This window comes from Microcaecilia unicolor, chromosome 7 (assembly GCF_901765095.1).
Source record: "Microcaecilia unicolor chromosome 7, aMicUni1.1, whole genome shotgun sequence".
In the NCBI taxonomy this organism is placed as follows: Eukaryota; Metazoa; Chordata; class Amphibia; order Gymnophiona; family Siphonopidae; genus Microcaecilia; species Microcaecilia unicolor.
In genome coordinates, this window is record NC_044037.1 from 260,777,720 (window position 1) to 260,791,071 (window position 13,352).

General features: G+C 44.4%; 1 protein-coding gene across 3 annotated transcripts in view; it reads right to left on the reverse strand.

The window, feature by feature from the left end:
- The window catches only part of KYNU (kynureninase), a 260,595-nt gene that overhangs the window by 22,982 nt on the left and 224,261 nt on the right, over positions 1-13,352 (reverse strand). For all 3 annotated transcript variants that reach the window (XM_030209738.1, XM_030209735.1, XM_030209737.1), the window contains exon 12: positions 5,454-5,539. In XM_030209738.1, coding sequence (XP_030065598.1) covers positions 5,454-5,539 — 86 coding nt within the window. The remainder of the gene's footprint in view (positions 1-5,453; positions 5,540-13,352) is intronic.

The window sequence follows — 13,352 nt, forward strand, 5'->3', positions numbered from 1 at the left end:
TACAAACATTTTATACAAGTTATTCCCGAAATTGTGGATTTTTCCCAAGTCCATTTAGTAGCGGTCTATGGACTTGTCCTATAGGAAACCGTCCAACCCCTTTTTAAACTCTGCCAAGCTAACCGCCTTCACCACAAGTGCATCACTCTGCACTGTTAAATCATAATACCAGACTTACACCTAGGTACTATTCTGCAATGTGCATATTTTAAAGGTAAGCAGGGCATGGATAGGATTCACAGTTGTGTGTGTAACTTAAAGAATACTATGAGGCCCTTTTACTAAAAGGTGTTAAGCACTTAGGGGACATTTTACTAAGTGGTGATAAGCCACCATGGGCTTACTGCACGCGCTAATCTGGAGCTACCACCGACCCGATGCGGGTGCCGGGGGTAGCTCCACCCCCAGCACATGGCATTTCTGCTACCTCAGTGGTGACAGTAAGAGCTTCCCCCACATGGCCACACGGTAAGAGCAATCTTATCACATGTCCATGTCTTTTTACGGTCTTTTACCTGTGGCGGTAGAAAGGGCCTCAGTGCATAGCAAAAATAGGGCACAGGGCCCTTTTTACCGCAGCTTAGTAAAAAGGCCCCTTAATGCGCAGTTGCCACAGGCAAACAGGCTAGAGCACAAACTTGTTAAAGGGTTTTGCAGTAGTTTCCCTGTTTCCGCACATTAACCTGTGCATTGTTGAATTTTTCAATAATGTTCTCTTAAGGGGTGTGGCATCGGTGGGAAATGAACACAAAATCTTAGCAGGTAACATGAATGCACAACCTGCAAGAAGAAAAAATAGATGAAATGCCCCCCAAAGGTACCACCTAAGATCTGGGCTCAGCGTGCATTAAAATCCTGGGCTACAAGGTATTAAGCCAAGATTCTATAGCACTTTAGTAAAAGGGCCCCTATTTTATATGCAAATCTCTGCACTTAGATGCACACACATACGCCAGAACTATAGCTGGTTTAAATGCTTGTGCCTAACTTCTAGGTGCATATTTTTACAGCTGTACACATATTCTCTAAAGGAAAGCTGACTACTTTTCTTAGTAGAGTAGGCTCCTACCAGGTGCCCAGTTATAGAATTGCCCCCTTGCTACATTGTAAATGCATTGTAATTCTGCATGCAGTTACAACTACCTAGTGCTTAAAAAAACTGATTCCCCTAATAAGCATCCTTAACCTCCTCCAACCCACCAACTGATCAGAAGCCCTACCCACCACACACTCCTGATGTTTCCACAGTCCCAGGGTTCTGGAGGGAGGCTCTAACCCCTAGCAGTAGTCGCATGGTACTATGACTAGGGAGTCAAGCTTCCAAATACAGATGAGTACTCCTTATTTGGTGGCTTGATCCTCGTGGTAGTACTGCGAGACTACCACTAGGGGTCATAGCCACCATTTTGAGCCCATGCTGATGACATAGGAGTGTCTAAGGATCACTTCTGCTCCTAACTATCCCAACAGGTAGGTGTTGTGAGGGAGAACAGGAGGTAGGCAATGGGTAAGTATGCCTACCAGGTGTTTGGCAAGGTTAAGCATAATGATCAAGTGGATAGAGAGGTTAAGAATGCTTACTTGGAATAGGGGGAAGTTAATGATGCTCAATGATGGGAATCAATTTCTTTAAAAGCATCAGGACATGGTAATGGTATGCAGATAATACAGATGCACTTACTGTGCATCCGTGGGGCCCGTTTAGTAAAATACAGTAAGTTTTTGTACTTACCACACTTTAACATTAAAAAATTAATGTGTTGTAAGGCCCAGCAGTAATTGTTGGGGGCATGCCCAGCATGTCATCTGCAGTTACTACACTGAAATGTTCTTTATCACATGTTAAAACTGTTTGCAATTAGCACAGATACACTTGACATCTCCTCTTGTCTTTCCACAATGAAGTAATTGAATAAACAAAGGTTTTCTATATTTGCAAAATTATGTAATTAACTTTAAAATCATGCATGCTAAGTACTGTGTGCTAACTGCAATGTACATCCCACACCCTTTCTTCACACACATAGCCTGCCCAGGCAATTCTCACCCCCATACCACAGCAGGAACTTAACACATGAATTCGTGCGTGCTATCGTGCTACCTTGGTAACAGTGAACACTAAATTTATGCATTAAGGACTAGATTCTATAAATGGCGCTGAATAATTTAAGCACCAATCACAATTCTATAAAGGATCAGCGCCCTTTATAGAATAGCGCTAAGCACATAAATGGCAGGTGTAAATGCTGGTGTATAAATTAAGCGCCGATGGGGTTTATTCTGTAGCAATGTATGTAAATTCTGGGAATACCCCTGAAACGCCCGCAAAATGCTCCTGACCACACCCCCTTGAATGCAGGCACTATAGGATTTACACAAGGAGCCTTTCGGAATACAATCCGAGTTTAAATCTTAATTGAGGCCAATTAACACCAATAACCGTTTGTCAGCAGCCAATTATTTATGCTTTGGCTCACTCATCAATTCAGTTGGATGCACAATCGGCAATGCACACTGATTTGCGCACGTGACTTTAGTCGCCATATATAGAATCCCTCAGTAACTATTAACACATCTTTGTAAAAGGGCTTCTGTTTGCAATGGGGAAAGCAAAGGTAACTTAAAGTACACCAACCCCTAAAGTTCTCACCCCTAATCCTCCCATTCTCCACTCTTTTTCCACTCCCTGCCATGGAAAGCAGTAGCACACAGTAAGTGCCATGGTCATGCAATGTGTTACCATGCACAGATCTGCATGTTAAATACTTAACACACTTTAGTAAACAGGCCCCTAACAGGCTTATTTTCGAAAGAGGACACCCATTTTTCGGCACAAATCAGGAGATGGGCGTCCTTCTCCTAGGGTCGCCCAAATCGGCGTAATTGAAAGCCAATTTTGGGCTCCCCAACTGCTTTCCGTCGCGGGGATGACCAAAGTTCCCGGGGGCGTGTTGGAAGCATAGCGAAGGTGGGTCTTGGGCATGCCTAACATATGGGAGTCCTCGACCCATAATGGAAAAAAAAAGGGCATCCCTGATGAGCACTTGGACGACTTTACTTGGTCCTTTTTTTTCTTATGACTAAGCCACGAAAAGGTGCCCAAACTGACCAGATGACCACCGGAGGGAATCGAGGATGACCTCCCCTTACTCCCCCAGTGGTCACTAACCCCCTCCCACCCTCAAAAAAAATTAAAAAATATTTTTTGCTAGCCTCTATGCCAGCCTCAAATATCATACCCAGCTCCATGACAGCAGTATGAAGGTCCCTGGAGCAGTTTTAGTGGGTACAGTGCACTTCAGGCAGGCGGACCCAGTCCCATCCCCCCCCCATCTGTTACACCTGTGGTGGTAAATGTGAGCCCTCCCTCCAAAACCCACCACAAACCCACTGTACCCACATCTAGGTGCCTCCCTTCACCTGCAAGGGCTATGGTAGTGGTGTACAGTGGTGGGTAGTGGGTTTTGGGGGGCTCAGCACACAAGGTAAGGGAGCTATGTACCTGGGAGCAATTTATGAAGTCCACTGACGTGCCCCCTAGGGTGCTCGGTTGGTGTCCTGGCATGTCAGGGGGAGCAGTGCACTACGAATGCTGGCTCCTCCCATGACCAAAGGGCTTGCATTTGGTCGTTACTGAGATGGGCGTCCTTAGTTTCCATTATCGCCGAAAATCAGAAACGACCAAGTCTAAGGACGACCATCTCTAGGGATAACCTAAATGTCAAGATTTGGGAGTCCCTGATCGTATTATCGAAACGAAAGATGGACGCCCACCTTGTTTTGATAATACGGGTTTCCCCGCCCCTTCGCCAGGACATCCTGCGAAGACGTCCTTAGGAAAACATGGGCGCCCCTTTTGATTATGCCCCTCTAAATGTTTCACAATGTTATAAGGAAGAAGAAACCTTTGGAGAATCTTACTAGCAGGCTCATTTTCGAAAGAGAAGGACGCCCATCTTTCGACATAAATCGGAAGATGGACGTCCATCTCCCAGAGACGTCCAAATCGGTATATCGAAACCCGATTTTGGACGTCTCCACCTGCAGTCCATCGCAAGGACGTCCAAAGTTCAAGGAGGCATGTCAGAAGCGTCGCGAAGGCGGGCCTTGGGCGTGCCTAACACTTGGACGGCTTTGACCCATAATTGAAAAAAGCAAGGACATTTTCACCCGGACAAGTTTTTTTTTTACGAATAAGGCACAAAAAGGTGCCTGAAATGATCAGATGCCCACCGGAGGGAATCGGGGATGACCTCCCATTACTCCCCCAGTGGTCACTAACCCCCTCCCACCCTCAAAAAACATCTTTAAAAATATTTTGTGCCAGCCTCTATGCCAGCCTCAGATATCATACTCAGGTCCATGACAGCTCATGAAGGTCCCTGGAGCAGTTTTAGTGGGTACTGCAGTGCACTTCAGACAGGTGGACCCAGGCCCATACCCCCCTACATGTTACATTTGTGGAGGAAACAGCAAGCTCTCCAAAACCCACCACAAACCCACAGTACCCACATCTAGGTGCCCCCCTTCACCCGTAAGGGCTATGGTAGTGGTGTACAGTTATGGGTAGTGGGTCTTGGGGGGCTCAGCACACAAGGTAAGGGAGCTATGTACCTGGGAGCATTTTATGAAATCCACTGCTGTGCCCCCTTGGGTGCCCGGTTGGTGTAATGGCATGTCCAAATCTAGGGACGCCCAAATTTCAGGACGTCCTTGGATTTGGACGTCACTGACAGTATTTTTGGACGTCCATCTTTTTTCAAAAATATGGTTTCCCCCATTTTACAAAGATGTCCAAATCGCAACTTGGACGTTTCTTTCGAAAATGCCACTTCTACTATTGCATACAGGGGCTCCTTTACAAAGGCATATAAGGGCCTATGCACATAAAGCATGCACCAAATTGGCATTACTGCCCAGCTACCACGTGCCTCGGGCGGTAATTCTGAATTTGGCGTATACTGAAAATGTGGTAGAAAATATTTTCTATTTTCTACCATGGGGCGCTTACCAGGTGGTAAACAGCAGTGGGCATGCGCTGCATGCTTACCACCTGGGTAGCGCATGAGACCTCATCGCTAAGTCAATGGGTGGTGGTAAGATCTCAGGCCAAAAATGGACGCCTGCTGGTTTTCATTGTGCCGCATGTCCATTTTCCAGGACGCGGTAAAAAATGGTCCAGTGCACACCCAAAAGATGGGCTCGCACTGCTGCAGGCCACTTTATGGCACGGCTTAGTACAAGGGCCCCACATGCCTTTAAGAGCTCACTTCAGTAAACATTGCGCCTCCTTCTGTGACAAAAAGAAAAAAAGAAACCTTTAATGCTTGTTATAATTTCCTAGTATAATATAAATGGGTTTAAACAGATACTGCTTTGCTATAGTTACTCTTCCACTGTAAAGGCACTGATGTAAAATACAGTATATGATTAAATTATGTGAAACAACTTACCTCTAAACTGGCATGCAATGCAGAAACCAGCAAAATTGAAGGGTTTGAAAGTCGAAAGCCATTGATTCCTGAACTTAGCTCTAATTCTGAATAATACATAATTAAAAATATAGCAAATTATTTTATATTAAATGAAGCTAATAACAACAAAACCTCTATCTAATTACAAATGCTATTCTGAAAGAGCTAGATGAGAATGTAAATGAGATAAACACTTGAAACAGGGATGTGGCATATACTGTCTTTGAGCTTTACACACTGACCCTCCCTTACTCAGATCACATCTTTATTAAGACTGTTTTCCAGCCATTACATTTGTGTATACTCTTGTGATTTCATGTGCAGACCCCTGATGTAGGCTTTATGCCGAAACACGGTGCTGTGTCGGGTCCTGAAGAATAAAAGTTTTATTCATTATATTCCTTGTCCTGCTGTTTCTTTATGGAAGAGCCCTGCTGGTCACACTACTTTTTTTTGGCTCTTGTTGATGTAGTGGAATATGGTCCTCCGCTTTTGTGGTGCTCCTCCATATGGGAGCAAGGCCATAATATTTCTTCTGGTGTCCAAATAACACTCAAACACAAGAGGGCTAATGAAGAGTAACTAAAAAACTCCTTGTGAAAAATTCCAGAGGAGAAGTTCAGTCACAGCCCATCTTTTCTACATGAATTGTGATGGGCAAGCATGCTAACACAAAATACTACTACTACTACTACTTAGCATTTCTATAGCGCTGCCAGGGTTACGCAGCGCTGTACAAGTTTAAACACGGGGAGGGACAGTCCCTGCTCAAGAGAGCTTACAATCTAATGGTAACAGACTACGTAGTCAGTGTAGGTAACAGGAATGGGGAAGGTGGTTAGGCGCCAAAAGCAAGGGAGAAGAGATGGGCCTTGAGTAAGGACTTGAAGATGGGCAGGGAGGGCGCATGGCGTATGGGCTCAGGAAGTCTGTTCCAGGCATAAGGTGCTGCGAGGCAGAAGGGGCGGAGTCTGGAGTTAGCGGTGGTGGAGAAGGGTACAGATAGGAGTGATTTGTCCTGAGAGCGGAGGTTACGGGTGGGAACATACGGGGAGAGGAGGGTAGAGAGATAATGGGGGGCAGCAGATTGAGTGCACTTGAAGGTCAATAGGAGAAGCTTGAACTGTATACGGTAGTGGATTGGGAGCCAGTGAAGCGACTTGAGGAGAGGGGTGATATGAGAGTATCGGTTCACGCGGTAGATAAGACGTGCGGCGGAATTTTGGACAGATTGAAGGGGGGATAGGTGGCTAAGCGGGAGGCCAGTGAGGAGAAGGTTGCAATAGTCAAGACGAGAGGTAACGAGCGAGTGGACGAGGGTTCGGGTGGTCTGTTAAGAGAGGAATGGGCGAATTTTGCTAATATTATAGAGGAAGAAGCGACAGGTCTTAGCTGTCTGCTGGATATGGGCAGAGAAGGAGAGGGAGGAATCAAAGATGACTCCGAGATTGCGTGCTGAAGAGACGGGGAGGATGAGGGTGTTGTCAACAGAGACGGAAAGTGGGGGAAGAGGAGAAGAGGGTTTGGGTGGAAAGATAAGGAGCTCAGTCTTTGCCATGTTCAATTTCAGATGCCGGTTGGACATCCAGGCAGCGATGTCGGAAAGGCAGGCTGAAACTTTGGCCTCAGTTTCGACTGTGATAGGGGTCCTCTTACCAAGCTGCGGGAAAAAGGGCCCTGTGCTAGTGGTGGAGGGCCATGTTTCCCATGTGCTAGGGCCCTTTTTTACCACAGTGGGTAAAGAGACCCCAGGCAAACATGGCCATTCGGTAAGAGAACTCTTACTGCATGGTCATGTGATGGGGAGCCCTTACCGCCACCCACTGAGGTGGTGATAAGTGATCTCGCGCTAACCCTGTGGTAACCAGGCAGTATGTGGCATTGCCCGATTACTGCTGGGCTACCACGACATAAGCCATTTCTGGGGGTTTTCTTTTCCCCCCGGAAATGGTGCATGCTCAGGACGGGACTACCGCCGGCAGTTGCACTGGGCAGGCGGTAGTCCCGGAAGAGTGAGTGGTAAACCCGCATTGGGCTTACTGCCGCTCTGTAAAAGGGCCCCATAATTATTACCTAAATAGAGACACTATGGAAACATATTGCGAGAAGACTGGATAGGACTGGTCCCCCCCAACCTGTCTCATCATGATCATCTTCTCGGAACTTGTAGGGTAAGAACTAGACTTCTAAGTATAATTTATAGTATAATCTGCAAATTCTTGCTTTCTACTTGTGAATAAACCCTTCTGATCCCAACACAGCAAAGAGCAATTGCATATTTTCATTCTTTAAACCAATATTTCCCACTGCAGTTTACACTAACATAAATATTAGTATATGGGGTCTTATTCTATAAAGTTTATGCTTATGCTGCAAAATAAGATTATGCTCGTAATTTAGGAGTATAAATTTTAGGAGCGTAATTTTAGGAGCATAACCGTCAAGGCCCAAAGTGACTCCCTTGGCTTCCAGATTGGTAGTGCAATTTGTATATTTGTTCTTTTCCAACAATAAGAGTCTTTATAAAAATCTACAGGCTTATTTAAGTAACTTTCCACATTTTATGTTATTGTTTATCAAGGCATTGTTATCTTTCATATGGCTAAAAAACAAACTGGCAACACTTTTAGCTGCATTTGAGGGGGTAGGTTCCCTCCCCCCATTGGGTCTATTTACTGGAGTAATTATCTTTGAAAATTGTTAGTTTGTATTCCACAATGGTGCTAATGTGAGATACAATTATTCCTTATGGGTGAAGATATAAGGGACCTGGCTAAAGGATGACTCTAGGAGAGAAGTGAGGGGAGGGGAGGCAGATCTGCAAATCCACTTGGTACTGTAAGGTCAGAGGCCTTGGGAATTGAGACTCGGACAACTATACTTGTGCTGAGGTGGTAAGAGGGAGATCAGGAACTAGAAGGTTTCCCTTCTGTTGCTGGTTGGGGTGAGGGAGAGTGAGCTCTACCAGTGGATGTGGATCTGATAGTCATGTGGTAAATTTTAGCATGCAACCCTATACCCAAGCTAATATTAAGAACATAAGAATAGCCATACTTGGTCAGACCAATGGTCCATCTAGCCCAGTATCCTGCTTCCAATAGTGACCAATCCAGGTTACAAGTACTTAGCAGAAACCCAATTAGTTGCAACATTCCATGCTACCAATCCCAGGGCAAGCAGTGGCTTCCCCCAGGTCCATCTCAGTAACAGATTATGGGCTTTTCCTCCAGGAACTTGTCCAAATCTTTTTAAAACCTAGATATGCTAACCGCCACTACCACATCCTCTGGCAATGAGTTCCAGAGCTTAACTTATTCTTTGAGTGAAAAAATATTTCCTCCTATTTGTTTTAAACATATTTCCATGTAATTTCATTGAGTGTCTCCTGGTCTTTGTACTCTTTGAAAGAGTAAAAAATTGATGCACTTATACCCGTTATACGGTACTCAGGATTTTATAGACCCCAATCATATCCACCCCCCCACCCCCCCTCAGCTGTCTCTTTTCCGAGCCCTAACCTCTTTAGCATTTCCTCATATGGGAGGAGTTCCATCCCATTTTGGTTACTAATTCTGCTATATCTTTTTTGAGATACGGCGACTAGAATTGAATGCAAGACTCAAGGTGAGGTCACACCATGGAGTGATATAGAGGCATTGTGATATTCTTGGTCTTATTTTGTGTCCTTTTCATAATAATTCCTGTTAGCTTTTTTGGTTGCTGTCACACACTGGGCAGAAGATTTCAGTATATTGTCTACAACAACACCTAGATCTTTTTCTTGAGTGCTGACTCCAAAGGAGGACCCTAGCATCAGGTAACTATGATTCAGATTATTCTTCCCAATGTGCATCACATTGCATTTGTCAACATTAAATTTCATCTGCCATTTGGATACCCAGTCTTCCAGTTTCCTAAGGTCTTCTTGCAATTTTTCACATGTGTTTTGACAACTTTGAATAGTTTTTTTTCTCATCTGCAAATTTAAGAACCTCACTCATTATTCTATTTTCCAGATCATTTATAAATATGTTAAACAGCACCGGTCCCAGTACAGATCCCTGTGGCACTCCACTATTCACACTTCTCTGTACAGAAAAATGGCCACTTAACCCTGCCCTTTGTTTTCTGTCCAATAACCAATTTCTAATTCACAGAAGGAGATTATTTATTTATTTGGATTTTGCTCACACCTTTTTCAGTAGTAGCTCAAGGTGAGTTACATTCAGGTACACTGGGTATATCCCTGTCCCTGGAGGGCTCACAATCAAAGTTTGTACCTGAGGCAATGGAGGGTTGAGTGACTTGCCCAGGATCACAAGGAACAGCAGTGGAATTGAACTGGCCACGTCTGGATGACAAGACCAGTGCTCTAACCACTAGGCCACTCCTCCGCTCCTCTTGCCTCCCATCCCATGATTTTTTAATTTTCTGAGGAATCTCTCATGAGGAACTTTGACAAAATCTTCCTGAAGAACCAGATACACTACATCAACCAGCTCACCTTTATCCACATGAAAAACAACCCCTTGCTCATGTTGAATTTCTTAGGTTCTGAGTTTAGTTAGAATGTGCATTTGTTACTGCACCTTAAAAAATTCTGGACAAGATTCAGTCAATGGCACAGAAAAAACAGCTCTGAAAAAAATCCATGCAGAGCACAAATCTATAAATGGCACTCCCAGTTGCACACCATTTATAGAACAGCGCTTAGAGCCGATTTCCACACCAAACTTTGGTCATGAAGATTTACACCAACTGAAACTTGGTATAAATCATGGCTCATAAGTTAGACTTGGATCCCCGGTATTCAGTAATACTGCCCATTGTCACGACCCTCACCTTGCCGGTAATGGCACTCCCTCCATCGGTGTAGGGCCGGGGTTCCCTTCAACAGCATCTCTGCCCTGCCTCCTTGCTCCATGGGGATTAGCTCCCCGTGAATGGTGTCCTAGTTGTCCATCTCTCAGCCCTTAACCTATGGGCTCTCCCTTGCCTCCTCTGCTCTTTCCCTATTGGATGTCTGGCGGCTTCCTTTACTCTCCTTCTCAGCTGTTTCCAGTGAATGCTTGATGCCAGCACTATTTCTGTGGAACCCTTCCCTGCCTCAATGCTTCGGCTTCTACTTCGGTAGGTGTTTACTTTGCTCTGTTGTTTGCTTCTTCTCTACTTTGTCCCTCATTACTGACATTGCCTGCACCTGGATTACTCTCTTGCCTGCTGCCTGCCTATTGACATTGCCTGTACCTGGATCACGCTCTTGCCTGCTGCCTGCCTGGCCAATACGTTCACCACCCTGCTTCCAGCCCCGTCTTGTAATTCCTGCAGGCCGCCCACACCTATGGGTTCAACCTCTGGGAAATGGTGGTCAACGCAGGTGAAACCCAGGGTTGTCCATCCGCCAAGCAGAACCTGGTCCGAGTACCAGGCTCAGCAGCACTCTACTTGGTACAAGAACTCACAAGTCTGACACCCATATCTTAAGTGAATGCCCCTGACCCATCTATGCCCCTCTCATAGCCATGCCCTCTCTACAGTTGTGCACTGTAAGTTTTGCGCACAGATCTTTACTACTACTACTACTACTATTTGCATTTCTATAGCGCTACAAGGCGTACGCAGCGCTGCACAAACATAGAAGACAGTCCCTGCTCAAAGAGCTTACAATCTAATAGACAACAAAATTAAAAATAAAGTAAGCAAATCAAATCAATTAATGTGGGTAGGTGGAGGCGAGTCGTTACAAGTGGTTATGAGTCGAAAGCAATGTTAAAGAGGTGGGCTTTCAGTCTAGATTTAAAGGTGGCCAAGGATGGGGCAAGATGTAGGGGCTCAGGAAGTTTGTTCCAGGCGTAGGGTGCAGCGAGACAGAAGGCGCGAAGTCTGGAGTTGGCAGTAGTGGAGAAGGGAACAGATAAGAAGGATTTATCCATGGAGCGGAGTGCACGGGAAGGGGTGTAGGGAAGGACGAGTGTGGAGAGATATTGGGGATTCTTTATAGAATAACGCTTAGTAAAATATGTGCACAAGTCCAATATGTCACCAATTAACATCAATAATTGATTGTTAGCCAATTTAGTTGCACATGCATCTCAGGATAGCATGCAATTGTATGCATGGAAATCTGTGAACCATTTATAGAATCCACCCTTTTGTGTGCATAAATATTGATTTAATTCACATTAACCTACAAGTGCATACAATTGGTTTGCATGTGTTGGAAAAATTGTTTTTAGTAGAGGTGGGAAAAGATGAAAAATATTAATCACAATTGTGTGATTAAAAATGTTAATCACTTGATTAATCACACCTAATCACAGCATGTATTTTGGGCATTTCTCTCACTCTTCCCTACTGGCTGTCTCCTATTGAACACAATCATCTCTCTCACCCTTTATTTCTTTCTGTCATGTCCTCCTCCCCAGCCTTCACCCAGTTTCTCTCATGCCTCCTTCACCAGCCCTCATTCAGATTCTTTCCTGCCCCCTTCACCCAGTTTCTCTTAGGCTCCCATCCCCAGCCTTTACCCATATTCTCATGCCCCCCCTTCTCAGCCATCACCCAGTTTCTCTTATGCCCCCCCCCCCCCCTCCACAGGCTTCGCCCAGATTCTCTCATGCCCCCTGATTTTTTAAACACAGATCCGTCCCCATTCCTCACATTTACTTCAACAGCAGGTCTTGGGATTTTCTCTCCTTCCTAGCTGCCTCAGTCCTTTTTCTTCCCTTGCACTGGACTCTGCAGATACTTGAGTTGCACTGTGCAGGAAGCTGGGGACGTCTTGTGGGAATTGAAACCGTAAGACTTTTCCAACCCCTCAAGTATCTGCAGAGCCTGGTGCAGGGGAAGAAAAAAGGACTTTGTGGTAGTGAGAAAAAAGAGAAAAACCCAAGCCCTGCTGCTTACTGAGGTAAATGCAGGGGGAAGCGGGTGGGTGTGCGTAAAATAAAAACAGCTGGCATTAAAATGCTGTTAACATGTTAAGGGGTCTTTTACTAAAGCTTAGCTCAAGTTATCTGCAGCAGGGCCTATAGGAATAAAATGGGCCTTGCTGCAGATAACTCGAGCTAAACTTTAGTAAAAGACCCCCTAATAGTGTTATTAATGCATTAATTGTCCACTTTTTTTTTTTTTTTTTTAGTAAAATAAATATCTAAAATGAACCAAAAATAACAATTGAAAACTGGGGAAAAAGTTTGACAAAATCTGAAAAAAACACATTTGTTTTGCATGTTAACATCTGTAGCGTTCAGTAAATTAAGCAGGAGTTAGTTACTAGATTAACAGTAGCAAATGAGTTTATGATAATTCTATTTGAATATTGAATATTTTGCTTGTGTGTGCACACTTTGCTCCAAATTCTATAAATGATGCTAAAAATTGCATGTGGAAATTTGGACACACGCCAAATTTGCACTTGCAATTTAATTGAATGATCCAATTAGCACCAATAATGTGGCACTAACAATCAATTAATGGTGCTAATTGGCATCAATTTAAATTTGCGTATGCATATTTACGCTCCTGATCCAATAAGAGGGTGCTGCCATGAGAGGCTCATGGGAGGATCAGGGGCAATTTATGCATGCTTATATAGAATAAGGGGGGATTCACACCTTATCTGGGCATGAAGATTTCCACCAGGGCTCAGTTGGTGTAAATGCTTGCGCCTAAAGGAAGTTGCGGATCCTGGCACCTAAGTTTGTGCACTATTTATAGAATAGCACTAAGAGTTATTTTTTTTCGGCACCAATCTTTGGACACCTTTTACAGAGTAGAATTTGATCCTAATTCTTAAGATGAGAATGAATTTAGCTAGAATAGATCTCTCCATGTTGGTGGATTTCAGTAACTTTCAGAGATATTCTATAAATCAGA